We start from the raw sequence: 22,843 nt of genomic DNA on the forward strand, positions 1-22,843 counted from the left end.
GATGACAAAGAAAGAGAGCAGCAGATGCCGTGGCGTCAGTTCAGCAAAAGCTAAGGTATGGCAACATGACTGGTGTCTTGCACGAAGGCGCGCGTGCAAGACACCGGTCATGTTGCCATACAGCAACAGGAATGATGATGATGATTACTATCAGAGGATACTATTAATTTACCGCAGGCACAAGTAAACAACTGACTGCCACACTTGAAAAAATAACCCTAACCCTAACCCTCCTGCTAATTAACAATAATGCATTGCACCTGTGCTGACCTACTGAACCGGGGGAATAAACCATTTGTCAAGATAGGGGGGATACAAGTGTTGTCTAATTTGCATTGTAGTTAAGTAATTTAATAACAGAACAGACAGTCAGCGAGACATCATTCATGAATTTATTTTAAGTTCATTTTATTTTTTCCCCCTGGAGCCAAGGTATGGCAGCTGCCATACTCTACCTTGCCATACCCAATTTGACGCCTCTGAGCAGATGCCTGGAGAGAGAGGTGGCAGATTTAAGGGTTGGGGAGGTGAGACGGGTAAGACGGGAGAGGTTGCTGTCTGTGTAGTGGCTCTCTGTGCGTCCTTCACTGGCAAGTATTTATGTAGCCAAAAAGAATGCACGCACGCACCAACCGACCTCTGCATTGAATCTATTAAAAGCTCAACATTGATCCTTTAATACATTTAATGCAGAGGTGAATTCCTTTTCTTTTTGGATGTATTTTTGGGGCTTTGGATTCCCTGCACCACAGAAGAGTGAAAGCGTGTTATTTTCAACTTTACCTAAACTGTAGCCTATAATGTTGCCCCATGAGGATCTGACATGATGTCAATCAATCCATGAAGACAGCTGAAATAGTTGGAACGCGCACACGCACACGCACTCGCTCGCACGCGCACACGCACACACACACACACACACACACACACACACACACACACACACCAACGTGTGTGTGTTTGTGTCTCTCTGCCAAGGTGAAGCGGAAAGCCTTGTTGAAGTCCATTAGAGACTGTCTGAGGGCAGCCTGGCTCAGATCCAGGGAGTGGCCACAGCTTGTTAATGGCTTGTTTGTGTGCGTGTGTGTGTGTGTGTGTGTGTGTGTGTGTGTGTGTGTGTGTGTGTGTGTGTGTGTGTGTGTGTGTGTGTGTGTGCGTGTGCGTGCCAGACAGCCTGTGGTGAAAAGATACGTGATTAAGGCCAATCGCTCCAACCTCTCAAATGGTCATGCAGCTTTTCATCATAATCACCTTGCTCAGTCATTATACTACACACACACACACACACACACACACACACACACACACACACACACACACACACACACACGTACTGTATATGATATGGTAGCACTTTCAAAATCAGCAAGAGATGTAGTGGAATGCTTGGGTGGAAGCTGCACACACACACTCACACACGCACGCGTGCTGTGTGTTCACAACGTGGCGACGGGACGCGCTCGCGTGCAGGTTCCAAGTACAAAGTTACTTTCCGACCCTCATATACTGTGCATGTGCAGTTGTGCACAGCGCATAACCCAAACTCTGCATTTGGGTGCTCATACTGTAGCTTCTTACGGGTATGGACTAGTAATAACTAGAAGCAGTGCTCTTCCAAGCGCTAGAAGAGGCCCATGAGAAAGATTGGCAGCGACCGGGCCAACGGCGCCGGAGATTAGCAGTAACAGACGGACGCACGCACACACGCATGCACGGATGGACGGACGGAGGCGAAAAGATAGTCTTTCCCATGCCTTTCGGCTGGTGGAGACAATAATTTGGGGTCTGGGGGACACCCATAGCTGTTCTTCAAGATGATAGCTGATCTACAGTACTTGCTCAACATGCAAAGCAAAAATGTTGAACAGTCGTGACAAATCTTGACAATAAATCTTCCTTTATGGGGGTCCCTGAGACAAAACCTACAAATAGGGGTCCACTACATAGCAATGTGGGGTCCTTGACATGAAAAGGTTTGAGAACCACTTCAGTACATTAATACAAATGCACACACACATACATTTATATAAGGTCCATTCACACATGCACGTGTTCTTAAGCACACATTCACCCACACATGTGCTTAGTGTATTCATTAGGCTGTGTTGCCACACAGGCACAACAATAAACACACATACTCAGACTTAGTCACTGTGGTATTGTGTTGGCCAGACAAGCGTTCAACTTCACACACATGCAAGGATTCAAATATAAAGATGATTTAAGATCATTCAGCAAACAGAGCAGATCTACAAGCTCACAACGCTTTGCAATGCATCGGTTTTCGGCAAAGAGATTTGGTGTGGAGGGAACAAAGGAAGTTGCTGAGTATATACAGACTCCTCCGTGCCCCCCTCAGCTAAGTACTTTATGGTTTAGTGGTTAACCCTGCTGATAAATCACATACTCATACATACATACGTAATCATACAGTATAGTGTAGGTAGGTGTCCTGTCTCATTTTCTGCCTCAACATCTCCCTCTCTCTCTACCAATGAGCAGGATTAGTGTCAATGCAAATGTGTTTTTGAGCGGTGGTCACACCGTCTCCATAGCGTGGCCGTGTGTGTATCCGTGTGTGTGTGTGTGTGTGTGTCTGTCTGTCTGTATGTAGCCTCTGGTGTATGTAGCCTGAGTACCCTGGGTGACCAGAGAGGTGCTGTTGAGTCTAGTCTGCCCTGAGCATCAACTGCAATAGCAGTGGCGGCCTGAGTGACATACATGCATGCATGCATGTATGCATGTATATTTGTTTTGCTGTTGCGCAGCCTCCACGACCACCGCTCAGTTCACACGGGTGTGATTTTTTAAGTAGTGTGTGTGTGTGTGTGTGTGTGTGTGTGTGTGTGTGTGTGTGTGTGTGTGTGTGTGTGTGAGTGTGTGTGTGTGTGTGTGTGTGTGTGTGTGTGTGTGTGTGTGTGTGTGTGTGTGTGTGTGTGTGTGTGTGTGTGTGTGTGTGTGTGTGTGTGTGTGTGTGTGTGTGTGTGTTTGTGTGAGACAAACCCCTCTCACACTAATTCCACCATAACCTGATGGCAACTGTTGTTCCTTGCTATGTAAGACAATACGCCTCCATCGAGGAAGCCTGTTTCTGTGTGTGTTTTGCAGGGCCGGTCTCTCAATAATCCGGTGTGTGGCTATTCTACCCTGTAGCCTCCAGTAAAATCTGTGATATTAATTCATTAATAATAATGAATTAACTGACAAATGGACTGTAACACACTCTTGGAATTAAATTAAAATAAAAAAGTAATTTTAACCAATCTGTATGGTAGAGCTCTTGCCTTGGGACCACACAGCCATGGGTTCAATCCCAGGCACTGCCAACTCAGCGTATGAGTAGCACGGCTTGGGTGTGGCAAGTTGCACAGTAAGTACTGGGAGCTGATGGTAGATGTGGCACTCCAGATCAGCAATCCATCTCCCAGAGTTCTAGCGCAGGGATAGGTGCGTTCTTGGCTGATACCAACAATAGGCCTCTCTGATCAACTTACTTACTACTTACTTACTATATGGTAAGAGTATGTTGATGCAATATAACTAACACAGCTAGTGGTTGGAGGTGGTCCCCCTCCCTACTCTTCCATTGAGATATTTAAACCCTGTGTTTGGGGGGGACCACTACTGGTTAAATAGCGGTATTGCCTGATGCTCAAAGCGTAATATCTCCCCTGCCCAATGTTACTTCTTGGCTCAACTGTAGACATTTCAGCCCACATACGGGACACAAATCTCACGCATTGCAGCTTTTAACACCGAAGATTACTTCAGTGTTTGCTGCGTGCATCAAGGCAAGCTGCAGGATGCGACGACTTGCGGCGTGCTCTCTCTCTCTCCTGTCCTTCCATCTAACGTGGATTGGCTCGCCCGCCCCATGGGGCTGTGGATGCCCCGGCAGCTCTGTGGTAAATCCAAGGCCGTAATCTATTGTGGTAATCTGCTGCTGCTGTGTGGGGGGATCATTAGCAGGATCAGAGGATCATAGATGGTTGGGGGAGAGGGTGTGGGCCTGGATTAATGCTAATGCCAGGTGTTGTTTTAGTTAGGGAAGTAATGCGTGGGGAAATGTGCCGGCGTTTGCGTACGCGCGTTGGAGAGAGAGTTTTGCAGGGTTGTACAGATGTGTCTGCGAGTGCATGCATCAACATTTAGCATGCATCCGTTTGTTAATGCATGCATGTTTGTACATGACGTTGTCTCTTGTCAAGGTATTAGTGAAGGTTGAGTAATGGACCTTTCGCAGAATTCGCACTACTGCTGTGATGATTGGACCACAGCGCAGCTGAATCCACCCGTCCGACAAGTTGGCCACTCCTCCCATTGGACCATGCATTGGACCCATGTTATTTTAGCCTTGTTTCAGATGATGATTAGCGAAACGTTGCTGCTGGGGGACCTGCAACAGTGATTATAGCGACCCAGAACGTTAGAAGGGAGCATTTTTTTAATTCATTTTCCGAAGCCAAAACCTTTCTTGGACTGCAGGCTGTGGATTAAGTTTGTGTCCGCCTGGTCGACAGCTAAACTTTCCGGGAATTGAGACCATTTCACGCCAGAGATATTAAATGTTTTATAGATTTATAAGCAATTGAATCGGCATGGTAAGAAACATGTAGCCTATATTTGAGCTCAACACACCATCATCACATGGATCAAATACATAAATTAACACATTGTTTAAGTGTTAAATTCACTTTTAATATTTATTAAGTGCTGCTATTTGTTGTCTTGCTTACCTTGTGGTACACAAAACTATGTCCAGTAAGTTGACTGATATTAGATGAAGTAAATCCATAGTGCTTCTTTTGTTTGTTAAAATGTGTATGTCATACACATATTTTCCCAGTTCATATGACAAGACTTGATGAAACTCCCAGGTGATGAATCGCCATCTCTAGATAGTCAGTGATGATGTTGCAGAGAAATCAAATTGGTCGTAGGGAATAGTCAGTGGGAATAATTCAGGGGGACTCCATAGACCATAATAACACAACCCAATTCTAATTATATGATTACAGTCTATAGCCTTATAGTCTGAGGGAAATACAACAGCACTTTGATAGCATCATTGGCATGTACCTGTTCATTCACCGCTTTGCGTGATTTTAGGCCAAAATCTGTAGGAGCAGTGTCCAAAAATGTGTTTAGCAAAAATCAGCCTGATGGTGGCGCTAGAAGAGGGCCATGTGAGAAATCAGGGGTGGAGGTTGTGATTTGCCAGCCAAGGAGTGTGTGTGCAAAGATTGGCATCGATAGGGGCAACGGTGGCAGAGATAAGGGTAGGGGCAAAATTGTAATGTCACGTGACGTAACTTGCTACCTGGCGGTCGCAATTAACGTGTTTGTAGTCATGTGTCATGGTGTTTTAGCCAATACAGTGTATTCATATTTAAATCGATCTGAGTCAGTGTAAAATGGCTCTATGTATGCAAGTCTAGGAAATAGAATGGTCCAGCAGACAGAGGATTTTCCTTATTATGAAAACACTTGTTTTGTTTTAATAGTCGTGCACATATTTTTCCAATGCATGCCAGGCCTTGTTGACGGATTTGGAAGAGATTTCGAAGTTACTATGTTACTATGTGTTATTGTTATTGTCACAGTATTCTTCTTGTCATGGCTCATTTACTGTATCCCTTTTAGGTCATGTAAATGTAGCCATACACCATATGTGATGTGTGACTATATAGGCTGTTGAATGACACTGTGCAGTGAAGAGCTGCGATGATGTATAGTGGAGAAAGGCCAGGGTAATGTTTGCGTTTGTTTACATTTTCTCTGAGGTCGTTAAAAGGCTATTGAATTCACCTTTCTGCTCGCACTGTGGCTGTCTCCCCTTCTGTTTTGTGCGCGCCTGTTATTGTGTGCTTGATATTGAAATTGTGCCTTCTGCTATGCTTGAAACAAAGGGCCTATTGTCTTCTATCCATCTCTCTACCCTTCTACTGTAGCTCCCTGTACTTTCATAACTCTCTCTTCCACACCAAATAGCCTCGGGATCCAGGCATTTCATTCAAGAAATAAAAGCCTGGGTTAAAGCCCCCAGTAACTGTGGCTCAGCCAATCACAAGCCACGTTCGTCAAGGCATCACCTACGGAGTAGTAGTGTTGGTGTCACATGAAAATGAATAGCACTCGGTCAGGGTATTGACAAAATAATGTATCATTTCATAAAATGTACTCAATGGCTCCGAGTCTGGTTTTAAGTGGGGCTGGGACTTTCACTGATTAATTGCGATTAATTAATTACAGAAAATGTATGCGATTAAAAAAATTAACGCATTTTAATCGCACTTAGTTTTTGCACCACAGAACCTTCAGTTTCAGGCATACCAATCATAGCGATGCACCAACCAAGAATAAGAGACAACAAACGCAAAGGGAGAAGTAGCCGATCAGAGCGCTTTGCTTGGCCCAGTGGATGCGAAATTTTGATTTAAAAAACTCACTTGTTGATTCACTCGTACAGCAAAATGTGTTCTTGGGTCAAATATTAATATGCGATTAAAATGCGATTAATTGCGATTAATTAATTACAAAGCCTGTAATTAATTCGATTTTTTTTTATCGCATCCCAGCCCTAGTTTTAAGACAAATTTTACCGCCATTTGCAGACTGCATTGACCTCCTGCCTTGTGCTTTCCCCCTCTCACGTACGACAAGGGATATTTCACTTTCAAATAAAATAAACATAAAATATATAAAAAAATAAATGAAAAAGTAATGAAAAAATCATAGCCACACATTAGAAGGACATTCTAATGCGTGAGGGGGCTGCGATTTTTCCAGATATACAAGCTTTTATATAGATCTGCTTTTTACCGAGCACGACACCGACACGCAAAAAAAGTTTAAGAGTGCGGGGAGAGAGAAAGACAGAGAGAGAGCTTAGGGTGGGTTGGGTTGGGGATTATAACTGCTACACGTCCTTTTAGGCCAAGCACAATGCTGCATTAAAAGCATTATGGGGTCGTTGCCATAGTTTCCTGGAGGGCATCGTGCGTCGCCGTGGCAGCCAGCGCGTCAAGACCTGTTTTCATATTTTTTTCCCACCGTGCCAGGCACCAACCACACATATCCAGATGTCAAAGACACACACACACACACACACACACACACACACACACACACACACACACACACACCTGACGTCATTGTAGACGTTTTTTATTATTTTACAGTATATTTATTATTATTGCGACCGAAGGTCGCTGTTTACTATGAGAAACGTCACAGCTTGTCCGCGTCCGTCTCTGTAGACATTTTTACGGTCTGTGGGTTTGCCGCTCTGACATCATGCTCTGATGTCACTGTGATGTCAAGGGAACCACTCCAGATTGGGTTTGCCGCTCTGATATCACGCTCTGGCCCCACAGTGATGTCACACTAACAGAATCCCTTTTATGCCCATACATTATGGAGTTCCCTGATGTCATCAATATTAATGATGCCCTGTTAGAGAGATCCCTGTGATGCCAGGGGGAACAAATCCCTTTTATGCCCAAATATGGAGATATGGAGATCCCTGTGATGCCAGGGGAACAAATCCCTTTTATGCCCATATATGGAGATCCCTGGTGTCCACATTCCTGATGTCCACAATCCACATCACTGTGGCGTGACCTCGCCCTTTAGGGGGCGCTCACTTGTCTCCCTGAGGCGTCTTTTTAGTTATATCTGATCTAACAGGCTCAGCGAGTGCCGCGCTGCGAGCTTGTAGATCTGCTATTTTTGAAAAATCTTGAAAATGTGTGCCAAGAAACCTATGTTTCCATGTCAGTGATGGTCAAACTTTTTCATGTGAAGGACCCCCCCATCTCAAAATATTTAGTTCCAGGGACCCCCCAGAAGCAAACTTTGAGTTACAAATGTTCACTTAAAAAATACATAAATTCAAAGATTTGCGCACATTTTCACGACTTTTCAAAAATAGCAGATCTACAAGATCGCAGCGCGGCACTCAGAGCTTGTATATCTGCTATTTTTCAATAGCCTGTCCACCTACAGCAAATCCACACTGACCTGTTTTCTTTAAGCCGGTCAATGCTACACCCTCGCCCTCGCTGGCCACGGCCTCCCAACCTAATGAAAAAGTCATTTTATGGGAATAAAGACAAACAAGTGGCTGCTGGTCTGTATTGGAAACTGTGCTCTCTGTGTGTCTGTGTCTCGCTCATTGGAAATCAATACGTGGTTGTGTTTTCGATTAAATGAATGTACTGGGGCAATGATTTTAAGGCCTCGTTCTCTCTCTCTCTCTCTCTCTCACACTCTCACACACTCTCTCTCACACACACACACACACACACACACACACACACACACACAGCTTAAGATTAAGGTGTGTGTGTGTGTGTGTGTGTGTGTGTGTGTGTGTGTGTGTGTGTGTGTGTGTGTGTGTGTGTGTGTGTGTGTGTGTGTGTGTGTGTGTGTGTGTGTGTGTGTGTGTGTGTGTGTGTGTGTGTGTGTGTGTGTGCGTGCGTGCGTGCGTGCGTGCGTGCGTGCGTGCGTGCGTGCGTGCGTGCGTGCGTGCGTGCGTGCGTGCGTGCGTGCGTGCGTGCGTGCGTGCGTGCGTGCGTGCGTGCGTGCGTGCGTGCGTGCGTGCGTGCGTGCGTGCGTGCGTGCGTGCGTGCGTGCGTGCGTGCGTGTGCGCGCGCGCGCGCACGCGTACGCGTGGGGCCAATTTTGCCTTTAACTACACGCCCAAAATTGGAATGCCCGTTATTAGTGTACAAATGGAACCAAAAGGACACTCATGGGTCCATTTGTACACTCTTAAAGTTATTTCAATGCTCAAGATTCTATTGTGTAATAGTCAGAGCATGCTGTGCTTTTAGAAATGAGGGGTTGTAGGTCTTAAGGCTTAAAATAAAATCACACCCGTGTGAACTGAGCGGTGGTTGTGTGTGTGTGCGTGCGTGTGTGTGTGCGTGTGTGTGTGTGAGAGAGAGAGAGAGAGAGAATATTGCAGTTGATGCTCAGACTAGACTCAAGAGCACCCTCTCTGGTCACTGAGTGGTAGTTCAGGCTACATACACACATACATACATACATACATACATACATACACGGATACATACACGGATACACACACGGCCATGCTATGGAGCGGTCTACCACCGCTCAAAAAAGAGTAGGTCACACCTGTCACAGAGGATGTGTAGTGCTCTGCCTCGAACACGCAGAGCTCAGGTTGCCCCTCCATGCTCCTGTGACGTTCATTATTGATCGGGACAGCAATGTCAGGTTACCACTACTGTGTGTCAGGCTCAGTCACGCAGCGCTTCACCCACGTTCACAGGGTCACACATTGATGACTTCACACGCAAAAAAAACAAGCGTCACTCCCTGCAGTAACTCGCCCTGCTCTTCAAGACATACTGCTACTCCCGGAGTAGACTTTTCTCTGTTTACATAATGCAATAAAACTAAACTGCACCGCTTACTCGGAAACTCGCAGCCTGGGTCTATGTGCTTTATATGTAGGTCATGTGCTAAAGGTACTATAAATGTATGTCCCATATTATGAGATTAAAGGGAGCGGATGCTTTGTTGTGTAATTGCGGATGCATTGTCATTGTAGGCTGTAGCTGAGTGGGTAGAGAGAGAGGCCTTCTGGGAATGGGAAGGATCGACCCCTGGCTGCCCATGCAGTGCATATGTCGAAGTGTCCCTCTTAACCCTGCCCTAACTGCTCCCTAGGTGGCCTATTAATGGCATCCACTACTCCTAATAGTTAGGATGGGTAAATGCAGACAGAGGGCAAATTCCAGGTATATGCAAATACACCAACAACTTCTAAAGGGGACACAATTATTGTTATTATTATTATTATTATTATTATTACTCTCTGCCTGAGAGCAGTGGGTTGGCTCAATAAGAGTCACGGTGAAAATTACCTCATTTTGAAATGTGAAAACATTCCTCCATTCACTGAAATGGCATGATGACATATAATAATGTGTTTGTATGTTTTGTATGAGCTTCACAGGTCATTTTTACAAAGCAAGCTTATAGAGGGTATGCGTGTGATCATTATCATACCCGGAAGTTATGCTGAAACGCCTACTGAGTGGCAAAAAACTACTTTCTGGCCTTGACAGCCCATACATCCAAACAGAAAAGTCCTATCTCATTGCATTAAACAACGTTAAACAACGTTAAACTCACTTTGCCACTCGATTTGACACTCGATTTTCCATTCACTTCATGCATGTGCATACCCTCTTGTGATATTTTCTGAGAAGGGTTTAAACCTCATTTAAACACCATGCCAAGCCACACTGCATTTTGCATTGTGATCTGCTATTTTCTGCATATAAATCAGGCTTTAGTGGCGTTGAGTGCAAACTCCATAATTTCCTCACTTTCTACACTATTCTATTGGAACGGAGAATTGCATGGCCTCCCTGCCTCACATCATGGGTCTGAGCCAATAGAATAGATTAGAATAAATCTGCTGCTCTCTGCGTAGGCTGGAGATTCAGTTATATTCCATTGTATAATATTATAGCCTATTATTATATTTTATTTTATTGTATTACTCCTTGGAATAAATATCCAGTATTTCCAGTAGGATTTGAAATGCTTACAAATGTTTGACACAGTTGGTGCAGTGCATTAGAATTACTTCGTGCACAGACCACAACCATAGAATTGCCTCTTGAACAATTCATTTGACATCATTTCAGATATCCAGTAGGCAATATAAATACAAAATAATAATTCTACTTTTTGGTAGTTCAGCATCACAGATGGATGGATGGAGTGGAGAGAAGGGCGGGTTTTTACAGTGGATGCACAGGGGCGTCACAAGGGGGGGAAAAGTGGGACTGAGTTACTAGGGCCCAAGGTGGAGGGGCCTTCATTATTTTATACTTTAGCTATTGAAAAATAGCAGATTTACAAGCTCGCAGCGCGGCACCGAGTGCTGCGCTGCGAGCTTGTAGATCTGCTATTTTTGAAAAGTTGTGAAAATGTGTGCAAATCTTTGAATATTTGTATTTATTTAAGCGAACATTTGTAACTCAAATGTTGCTTCTGGGGGGGTCCCTGGAACTAAATGTTTTGAGATGGGGGTCCGTGGCCAAATACATATCATTTTGGGGGTCCTTCACATGAAAAGGTTCGAGCACCACTGACATAGAAACAGAGTTTTTTTCAAATAACCTAAGAAGGATTTGAAATATTCAAAGACTTTTCACGATTTTTCAAAAATAGCAGATCTACAAGCTCGCAGCGCGGCACTCGGTGCCACGCTGTGAGCTTGTATATCTGCTATTTTTCAATAGTTAAAGTGCAAAATGTGAGTGAATCTTTGTAATCCCCAAAATCTGGTGTGACACCCTGGTGGATCCAGTGAAAAGATGACTTCTAAAGTAATAAATAAAATCAACCAACGAACTCGTTTCCTACAGAGGATCGCCCCGATGGTCAATTTCAACACACTGAAGACCATAGCTGGTGCAATAATCCAGCCCCTCTTTGACTACGGAGTCCACGTATGGTATCGTGACGCACCACAAGCCCTGAAAACTAAACTCCAAACAGCCCAAAATAAACTAATTAGGGTCCTGCTTATCCTTCCCTATCAGACTCACCTCACCGCTACTCACCAGTTAAGAGTGGGGTGGCTCAGAGTAGATGACAGAGTACAGCAACTTGCAATGGGCCTGGTGTACAAGATACACTACACCACTATGATACCCAAGTACCTTTCAAAATACTTTATAAACATTAAGGATGTCCATAATTACAACACCAGAGGCAGCGCCACAGATCACTTTCAACCCAGAGTTAAAACCAACAAAGGGTCAAACTCTTTTTTCTGCTATACCACCAAAATGTGGAAAGCCTTACCGAAGGCCATAAAGGAGTGTGGCATCCTTTAAAATTGCCCTGAAAAACCACTTACAGGCAGCAGCCGTTCGCAACTGGTAAAAAATGAACCTAGCCCAACCCTACCCTCCCCTGCCCCTTCTTTGTATATACTGTTTATTTTAGACTTACTGTATTTTTTTTGTTTTTCTTTACATATCTACTGCATAGTACTGTGTTCTATTTGTCTGTCATTCAATGTTATATGAGATACTTCAATGGTTTCCAGTGGAAATAAGCTTAGTCTTTTCATGGATCTCCTTTTAGTAGACCTTGTACCAGTGAACTGTACCGTCATGAAACTGTACCTTTTCCTATGCAAACTTCTAATAAAGTCTTCAATCAATCAATCAATCAATCAGTGGTGTTTTCTCCACAAGCAGCACTCAATGTATTCTGTCTGTCTCAGCTGTCATTCCAGCTAAAAGTCCATTCTAGATTACTGCAAGTCAATGGAGATCCAATAAGCAGTTACTAGTGACCTCATAGAAAATTCCAGCTAATGAAAGTTACCTAGCCTGACATTTGCACGCCACCCAGTGACTATGCTGCCAATCAATCTGTTGTTAGCTGGAGATGGCCACGGGCAGGAAGCAAACAACTCAGCAGGGGGTCCTCTGTGTGAGTGCGTACGTGTGTGTGTGTGTGTGTGCGTGTGCGTGTGTGCAGCACGTACAGTACACTTGGCAGCTAGTCAGTGCTATGACTGGTGCTAAATTACCAAGAGGAAATGAAGTGGCAGGTTCAATGTTCCAGCCAAGGTTTTGAAGAGGGGCACAACATTAAAACAATAATTGTGTGAAAGCCAGTTATTTCAACTGTCTGGCAGTATGAGAGATGAGGATACAAAAATAACTCTCGGTTTCAAGGAAACTTATTGACAACAATAAATTGTGTCATCTGATATTTCTGAAGCCAAGCATGCTCCTCACGGGTTGAATAACCTTCACTTTATTATGTAGAAACTGTACTGACACGTTTAAGCAGGGTTCAGTTTTAGCATCGGTGGCCGTGGGCAGTATGTTTTATCACTGCCTCTGGTCAGACTGAAAGTACATTTCCTTTTGGGAAATGTAGACTGTCTGATATATTTGATAACCTCATAATTTAACAATTTAGTTAAAACCTACATGTGTGTTGCTATGCTGTTTTGGTAAATTTATTTTATTTTCCTCCAAAATATTTGTAATTTAAATTGTGAAAATAGCGGATCTTCAACCTCACAATGCATTGATTGTGACTCTGTGTGAGCTTTTAGATCGTCCATTTTTGCAATTTGTTTTACAACAAAGTATAGGGCTTAAACCATTATGAGAATGTCCCTGTCTATTTTTCTAAGTTCAACTCAGCTTCCAAAACAGAGTTTTGTGTGCCATGTAAATGATTCCCTTCCGGTTATTAGACGCCTGTGTTGGCCTTTCTCCATGCTGCAGTTACAGAGTCAAATGAAAATAAAATTAGATTCTTTTTGTGATGTTTACTGTTTAGTTTTAGTTTGTTTTACTAACTCTCTTTCCACACGCAAGAATAATAAAAAAAAACATAGTCTGAGCTCAATACTATCTTTCAATTTCCCAGGATCCTTCGGTACAAAAGATGGGCAGTGGGAGGAAGAAGACGGTGTCCTTCAGCAGTATACCATCTGAAAAAAAGGTAACTTAGATAGCCTGATACCTTGACAAATATCTCATACAAAAGAAAACAAAAACACTGGAATAAAAGACAAGAAACAAGATATGACTCATCATATTTATCAGGTGGCACTTGTAGTACTTCCAGACATATTTGTGCTTGTATTTTGTAAACATCCTTATTTGTACTGGCATATACATGCATGGAAATAATTGGTATAAAAATGGGTATATTCCATTGTCTGAGAGGACATTGAGCCCAACAGCAGCCACCGATATATAGATACAGTATATGCAGTGGCCGAAACCAGTATTGCTGTTTGCTTATAATGCCATACTCTGAGAGGACATTGAGCCCTAATTGGCTATGGGGCAGAGTAAATCACGAGAAAGTGATGAGAAATATGACCCCATGATCACTACTTGTAGCCTGGTTAATAAACCAGACTGCACAACACCACCCCCTGGCGGTAGTGGTGGTGTTGTGTGAGGAATTAGTATGAGCAACGCCAGGCTACACTGACTACTTGCACCTCTCTTCATTGATAAGGCCATCATCTACGACCTGATAAAAACAAATCCTTCGTTTTCTGCTTTGCTAAACCTGAGCATAACGTTGAAAAATGCCTAACCCTTGAATCTTTTTCATGACCCTGGCAGGTGAGCAGTGCAGCCGACTGCTTGGCTTTCATGCAGGGCGGATGCGAGCTGAAAAAGGTTCGGCCCAACTCCAGGGTTTACTGCCGCTTCTACACCTTGGACCCTGACCTGAGCTGCCTGCGCTGGGAGCCGTCCAAGAAGGACGGGGACCGTGCTCGGCTGGACATCACCAGCGTACGGGAGGTCCGCACCGGGAAGAGCACGGAGACCTTCCTCCACAACGGGCCCTTATCTGAACACCTGGCCGAGGAGGCGGCCTTCTCCATCCTACATGGAGATGACTACCAGGTACTATGTAACTTTTTGACTCAGGGCACTCCTTTAAATAACCTTTTTCATCCACGACACCCCTGAATTAAGCCCTTTGCACACAGGACAGTTGCGTTTTTTTTCGTTTGCTGCATGAATAAAACGCATTGGATTTGGTGTGCAATGCTGTGTGGAACCGGCGCTGCGGATCCCTAAAGGAGTCATAAAATGAGTGATGAGTTTTTTACCGCATGCGACAAGACGCACAAATCGAACTGGGTTCGATCGAGAAAAAAACGCACAGCTGCAGCCACTCGTCGCATGGCTAATTCGGATCCGGTGTGCATGAGGATGTAGAGAATCATTGTTTTCTTTAAAAAAAAAAAATTTTCCGTTTTATCCGTGCGGATAAACGCGCCTGTGTGCAAAGGGCTTAACACTGTTATCTTTTAGAATCTTATATATCATATCACGCTACGTAAATATGCACATCTATCCACCTGAGATTCGGTATGTCATGGAGAGATATCCATTTCCATCAGAACTGATTAAAAATAACGTTATAGTTGATGTTTAACCACATGAACCCCAGCATCCCTATTCTGGGGGGAAGGTTCACCAAAAATAGAAGATATACAAGCTCACAACGCTTGTAGATCTGCTATTTTTGGTGAAGAGAGTTGGGGTAGATGGTAAAAGAACTCATCAAGTACAGTGCAAATCAGGTCTGTTTTACTAAGCATAGAGGGTCTATGTGGTTTAAACTTACTGAAGTGATATTGATGAATTCCAAATATTAAACTATTAATTTACCGAATGTCCGTCTGTCATCTGTCTGCATGCTGACATCACTGATACTAAACAGTAACAGCCTCATGCTGAAACAATGCCCAAATGTGGAGATGACTGACATCACTGACTGACATCAGTCAGCCCACAATTGGAGATGACAGACGTCGCTGATACTAAACAGTGCCCAAATTTGGAGATGACTTCATGACTGACATCACTGATACTAAACAGTGCCCAGGATGCCATAGCACCCACTGTGGGAAACCCTGAGGTAGACAGTCAGTCACACACAACAAGATATGATATTTCCACCAGCATATCAATGCAACTCCTACAACATGAAACTACTTGCAGCTACTTGGCAGTTGCAAGGATTTTCATTGGTCTGGACTGGCTATGAAAACTGTTTTGTTGCAAGGAGCTGCGACTGGCCTTTAGCAATGAGTAACTGAATGAGTGTTTGGCATTGCCCTTCATTGTGACCTTTGGAAAAGCTAATCATCTTTCCGGAGCAGCTTACTGATCATTCCCAGTTTCATGACAATCCGTTCATCTGTTCTCAAGTAACTTGAGAATTGTGATATCTAAGCTTCTTTTATGTTCTGATGGTAATGCATTTGCTGCGTACCAGAAGCACTAAGCAATATTATTGTTTATCGTGATAAAAAACACTCACGATAATCATATCGTGGAGAATTAATTTATCGTGATATCGTCCTCCGTCATGCACTTGGATCAATTCACCTTTTATTTGCCGAGCTGCATGGTAACATTTAAACCCTCTATTGGTAAAACAACTAGTAAGACGCCTGATGTGGACATCAGGGATGTGGACATCAGGGATCTCCATATATGGGCATAAAAGGGATTCTGTTAGTGTGACATCACAGTGAAGCCAGAGCGTGATGTCAGAGCGGCAAACCCATTCTGGTAGAGTGGTTCCCCTGACATCACTGACAATAATCGTGATATGAAATGTTTATATCGTCCTGTCCCTACCAGAAATGACAATGTACTGTGCCTGTCGTTTCATGCACTCATCCGTCGTTCCATCCATCCATCCCCTCCAGTCTCTGGATCTGGTGGCGTTGTCAGCAGACGTGGCCAACATCTGGGTGACGGGCCTGCGCTACCTGGTGTCACACCCGTCGGTCATCAGCGGAGGAGGGGGACTGAACGAAGCGGGTGGCCTGGCGGTGGAGGGCAGCCTGGGCAGCAAGATGAGGAGTGAGTGGCTGGCCTCTGAGTTTGCCCAGGTGGACGAAGATGGATACGGTATCGCGCGGGAGGACGTGGCTGTGGCCACCATCTGTAAGCTCTGTCCGGGCATCAAGGAGGCAAAGGTGAGGGCCGTATTGGTTGTGGTGGTGGGGTCGGTGTTAGTGGGATGGATGGGGGGGTTCTTGTGGGGATCACACACACACACACACACACACACACACACACACACACACACACACACACACACACACACACACACACACACACACACACACACTGAGACCGGGGTAGAATCAATTGAACAATTTAGGCAGTAAACGGACGCTCTTAACCTGAAGTGCAAGATCAGAGTATATGGCAGGAACCCTAGTCAACAAACGACAGGGTAAATGGTCACATATTGTGGAGTGCAAAGAACGTCATTTGTAGAGTGCATGGAAAACAATTAGTGGAGTGCCTAGAAAACAATTACTAGAGTGCATAGAAAACAATTACAAAGAGAAGGATGGGTACGTAAGACATGATGAGAGATGAAAGAGTGAGAGAGTGAGGGTAGGATTAAAGGATTATAGGATTTCCACGTCTTACTGTATGATGCTTTCTAAAACAAGCTGACATTAAAACAAATGAAAATTACGTGTTTCGTTGAGAATTAATGACACTCCAAATCATTTGACACAAGTTTGCGTTCATACAGAGACCTCGGGAGGAAAACCCTGTGTTGAAAACATGTTCCCTCCCAGGTATGTAGGTGTGCTGTAACAGTCATGTACTGTAGCTTAAGCGTCTGCAACAGGGAGTCCGGGACCCCTAGGGGGTCCTCAGAGTTACTACAGGGGCTCCTCCAAATCTTTGTGTGATAGCCAAAAATAGCAGATCTACAAGCTCACAACGCCTCACGCTGCGAGGCGTTGTGAGTTTGTAGATTGGCTATTTTGGCAAAGGTTCGGTGTAGAGGGGGAAAAGAGCAGACTAAGTACAGAGTGAAAGGTCAGGTTTATTAAGTATTGACGGTTCAAGCGGTTAAATAACTGAAAACACAAATTGACATGAATCCAAAATACACTGATGATTGTGCTGTCAAACAATAAAACTATATGGAATCTATGAAAAGGTTGTGGGTGGTCCCCGCTTCATCTCTCTCTCAACTAAGGGGTCCTTGGCCTGGAAACGTTGAAGACCCCTGCTGTAGCTTATTCATTAATAATGTAGGTAGGTAATGTGTAGTGTATGATTAAACAGCTTAGGTTGGCTATGTTTGCCCCTCAATAGTTCTAAAGACCTATTAAAGTTTCCTAATTGAGGTAATGAGGTACAGACGTAAACGTTTTGAAAACCTTTTTGCTCTGTCCCCTGCAACTTCCCTGGATAATGTGCTGTACAGAGCAGTGAGCGCCGAGAAAACTGCACTCTGTGTGAAAGGGCAATTACATGTGAGGAGTCGGACTCTGCAACTGGCGTTGACATTAGATTGACATATCTCCCTCTCATCCTCATTTCCCTCTTTCACTCTCCCTCCTGAAATGCCCCGGTTCAGGTGCGTCTGCGCTTCAAGGAGATCCAGCGGAGCAAGGAGAAGCTGACGTCTCACGTGACGCGCGAGGAGTTCCAGGAGGCCTACTGCGAGCTGTGCACGCGACCGGACGTCTACTTCCTGCTGGTGCAGCTGTCCAAGGACCGCGAGTGCCTGGACCCCCAGGACCTGCGGCTCTTCCTGGAGACGGAGCAGGGGCTGTCCCTGGCCACCACCGAGGGCTGCCTGGAGCTGCTGCGGCGCTACGAGCCCTCTGCCCAGGGCAGGGAGAGGGGGCTGCTGGGCCTGGACGGCTTCGCCCGCTACCTGCAGTCGGCCGAGTGCCAGCTGCTCGATCCAGAGCACCTCGGCGTGTGCCAGGACATGAACATGCCGCTGTCCCACTACTACATCAGGTCAGTTTGGCATGTCGCATTTTAGCTTTGGCACCGCTTTGGTTTCTTTTAGCATATGATAATATCTAATATAATATAGGCCCTATGCCTTGGGTAGTTGTTTGTCACAGTACATTTTGCACATACGTGAAATGTATTCTCTGCATTTAACCCATCCTATAACGACTAGGAGCTGTGAGCAGCCATGTGGCGCTCAGGGAGCAATTAGAGGTTAAGGATCTTGTTCAGGGACACATTGACACATACAGTGTATGTACGTATGTAGCTGCCTGACCGGTAAATCGTACCTGCAACAACCAGGAGCTCTGGCTCCCCAGGCAGGCTCCCTAACCACTCAGCTATTTAGGCATCCTAGGCTGCAATGCCAGCCTGACAGCTTTTTGAGGGTTTGAACTTTGAATCCCGATCCCGACGACCTTTGCTGCGTGTCACTCCCCATCTCTCTCCCCATTTCCTGTCAGTCTACTGTCCTATCAATAAAGCCATAAAAGCCGCAAAAGAATCGTAAAAAAAACAAAATCTAATTTAGTTGCACTTTCCCTGACAAATAAAAGTTTCTTTACATTCATTGTTGCATTCACTGTTTCAGTTATTTGTGCTATGTAATGATTCTGTGTAACTGAATGCTGTTGGTTCTTCCCTCAGTGCCTCGTATCGTTCCTATCTGCTTGACGACCAGGTACATGGCAAGGCAGACCTAGGGGGGCTAACCAAAGCCCTGCAGGCCGGCTGCCGATGCCTGGAGCTGGGAGTGACCGACGGCCCAGAAGGGGAGCCTCTTCTGGGGGTAGACCACGGCCCCGAAGCCACCCGCCACCACCACCACCATCACCACCACCACCACCACCACGGTCCTGTCACTATCCGCTCTGCCCTGGAGGTGGTGAATAAATATGCCTTTCTGACCTCCCCATATCCCCTCCTGTTGTACCTGTGCCAGCGCTGCTCCCCGGGCCAACAGCGCACCCTGGCACAGCACCTGAAGAAGGTGCTGGGAACTCGTCTCTACACCCCGGACGCCCTCCCTGTCAGCCTGGGGGGGCGGGCCACCACCCTCCCCTCCCCGGAGCAGCTGAAGGGACGCATCCTCCTGGTGGGGAAGAAGCTCCCGGCGGAGGAGGACGGCTCTGAAGGGGAGGTGTCCGAGGAGGACGAGGAGATCGGAGGGGGAGGGCCCCTGGCGGGGCGGCGCATGACCATTCCCGGCGAGGAGGAGCTGGGCGTGGTCTTGGTGGTGCCGCCGCCACCCCAGCCCAGGAGGCTCCGCCTTCGCCGGGAGCTGTCCAACCTGGTGGGCATCGCCCGCACGGGCAGCCGCAGCTTCTACGCCCAGAGAGCCAGTCAGAAACAGGCGCAGCAGCAGTCTCCGCCCAGCACCCCCTCCTCTCCCAGCACGCCCATGCCTCCCGAACCCCCCTATTGGACGCTGTGTTCCCTCGGCGAAGGGGAAGCCGGGAGGCTGACTGCCGAGAGCCCGGAGGAGCTGGTGGTGTTCACCAAGCGCACCCTGACCCGCGTGCGTCCCAGCTCGGTCCGCCTGGACTCCAGCAACCCCAACCCCCTGGGGTACTGGAAGGGAGGGGTCCAACTGGTGGCCTTGAACCAGCAGACCCCTGGAGCCATGCTGGACCTCCACAGGGCTCGCTTCACAGAGAACGGAGGCTGTGGTTACGTGCTCCGCCCAGCCGTCATGAGGGAGGAGGTGTCATATTTTAGCGCCAACACACAGGGCTGTGTGCCAGGTGTACCGCCTCAAACCCTACGCATTAAGGTATTATATACATGGTGTCTGTTCCTGTTCATTCCTGTGTATTTTCAGTGTTTCAGTTTGATTGTTGCCCCCCAATACTACAGTCTAAAAGCTTTAGAAGCATCAGCACCACCTTGGTCCTACTTTGTCGTGCGCTGAATATTGCAAGATGGCAAGCTCATGACCCAGACTGTATGTGAGAGAGAGAATTTACCGCAAGTCATTGGTGTGGTGTGGACTGGGCTTAACCATTTAGACCTGTTGCCACCTATACATTGTTATCTTTCAAACAGGGAGCTACCTTTGTGTCTCATTAGTATTTGCTATACCATAGCGACATTTATTTTACATTTTTTGAATACGAATTTAAAGGTTTTGAGAAACCTTAGGTTAGGTTTTAGAAGGCATTTTTAGACTCCAGTCTAAATGGGTTAAGATGTTATGATGTCGTTGTTTTAGTTATGTTTTATGTTTGTCTAATGTTTTATGTTTGTCCGATGTCCTAAATGTTATATATATATAAAAAATAAAAAAATAAAAAAAGATGTTATGATGCTGTTATGATGATGTCATTTTTCACAACTTGCTGGGTCTAAATGTACATTTGCTCTGCATTGTACTGTGCAGGTCATCAGTGCCCACAACCTACCCAAACCTCAGGGAGCCGGAGCTAAGGGAGAGGTCATTGACCCCTACGTGGTTCTGGAGCTACACGGAGTACCGTCCGACTGCGCCGAGCAGCGGACCCGCACAGCTGCACAGAACCAAGATGACCCGCTATTTGACGAGACCTTCGAATTTCAGGTAGAGAAAGATTATTTATTGAAAACTAAATGGAATTGTCGTTTGTCCAAGATTGGATAACAAGGTCAAAGATACGCATAAACGTATTTATTCACAGAGACAATGAGAAAAGTGTGTTTGATCAATAAATAGGTTCCCCAACAGTATAAGGAGGGAGTTGATTGAAAACATGGCAGGTGCTTCTGACAGGTATCTCCTTGGAATGCAGCCATTCTTTGAACCGGCAAAGGCTTGTGTGTGTGCCATGAACTCCAGTGTCTCCTCAGTCGCGAATTCTATACAAGTATACAAGATTACACAAGAAGTGTACATACTGTACACATGGAATTGCCTGCAGCCTCTTTTCACATTTCACATTGGACATACAGAGATAAATGTAAATATATATGTATACACAATACACCTACAGTATACCGCACAGTGCACACACATACAGTAAGTATATGGTTACAATTAGAAGTCGGAGCCAAGCACACAACACCCACAAGCACTGTGGCCAATATACATACAGCACTGTATTTATTCTCTTCATACTATTGCTCCTTTTTTGATTATTCTGTAATTGTTTATTATTCCTCCTATTCTGCATTATTTATTTACCATTGAAGTTACAAGGCTGTGTTGATGAACCAAAACCAAAGAATCTTTCTGACCGACTAAACGCAATAAGCAAGTGATGAGTGAGGGAGACTGATGGAGAAGGGAGGAGGAATTCACTGTACTCTCTGATCGAAATGAAACCCATTCATCCTGCCAACCTGTTTAATCTCCTGTTCGTCTGTCACTCCTGCTCTGTTATTCATGTGGGGCTTCTCTGATGGGTATCGATTTGGTAGCAATATTGCACCTGAATGGACTCGAGGCCATTGAACTTCAAGCTCTCATGAATATGCTGATTACACATAAATTCACTGTATGTGTCTGTATCAGTTGACTGCAGTGAGGTGGAACCTGCTTTCCTTGCTACTTGCAAACACTTTTGTATTAGTGAAGCTGAGCCTTAATGACAGGCTGTCACAACCAATGCAGCGTGTCCTCTTGGGTCATGTCAAACGTCTGCATGTGTGCAGCACCCTGCCTTGCACTGTCCTCAATGAAGACAAATGACTTCTTTGTGACTGAGAAACAAAACCGTAAATCCTTTTTTCTTTTTTTTCTTTTTCTTTTTTTAATATTTTGCCCGGCTTCTCTGGTTTTATAGATAGATCTACATCTGCGATGCATTGTGAGCTTGTAGAGGTTCTATTTTGACTACTTCAAAATGTTTCTAATTCGTGGTATTTCTTTGATATTCAGTTTTATGAAATTGATTTGAAAATGTATTGTGTTCCACGCCACATTTTCATTTTCATCATGTGCTATGGTGGTCAGGAGGGAGGTTAATGAGTTTGAACTTGAAAACTGTGTGCATTGTTTTCTTCTATGCTGACATGCTGTGTAGATTTTCGAGATGTAATTACAGTCAAGTCAATAATACCTGTTTTTTTTTTCAGGCCCGCGCGCACACTATGTGCGCACACAGACACATATACACACACGCACACGCACACACACACACACACACACACACACACACACACACACACACACACACACACACACACACACACACACACAGGACCACATCCTCTCTCTCACACACACATACACTTGCACTGTATGCCTGCAAGCACACAATGTGCATAAGCATTTGCACACGCACGCACGCACGCACACACACACACACGCACACACGCACACACACACACACACACACACACACACACACACACACACACACACATGCACACGCGGTTAGCCATGATGTTTGGTTAAGTGTGTGCATCGGTGATCTTATATGTCTTAATCACTGGCTTCCAAGTCCAGGACATGCAGCCAAGCTCAGACACCGGATAGCCACGCCATCACATACACACACACACACACTTAC

The 22,843-nt window shown here is 45.3% G+C and overlaps 1 protein-coding gene across 1 annotated transcript in view; it reads left to right on the forward strand.

Moving 5' to 3' along the window:
* plcl1 (phospholipase C like 1) overlaps nucleotides 1-22,843 on the forward strand; it is a gene marked incomplete at its 5' end in the record, with an annotated part of 96,301 nt that overhangs the window by 59,623 nt on the left and 13,835 nt on the right. Inside the window, 6 exons of the mRNA XM_080752998.1 lie at nucleotides 13,456-13,530; nucleotides 14,169-14,456; nucleotides 16,280-16,552; nucleotides 17,968-18,359; nucleotides 19,005-20,130; nucleotides 20,737-20,913. Of these exons, the coding sequence (XP_080609124.1) occupies nucleotides 13,456-13,530; nucleotides 14,169-14,456; nucleotides 16,280-16,552; nucleotides 17,968-18,359; nucleotides 19,005-20,130; nucleotides 20,737-20,913 (2,331 nt within the window). The remainder of the gene's footprint in view (nucleotides 1-13,455; nucleotides 13,531-14,168; nucleotides 14,457-16,279; nucleotides 16,553-17,967; nucleotides 18,360-19,004; nucleotides 20,131-20,736; nucleotides 20,914-22,843) is intronic.

The sequence above is a fragment of the Nannobrachium achirus genome (assembly GCF_963921795.1).
Source record: "Nannobrachium achirus genome assembly, chromosome: 22".
NCBI lineage: Eukaryota > Metazoa > Chordata > Actinopteri > Myctophiformes > Myctophidae > Nannobrachium > Nannobrachium achirus.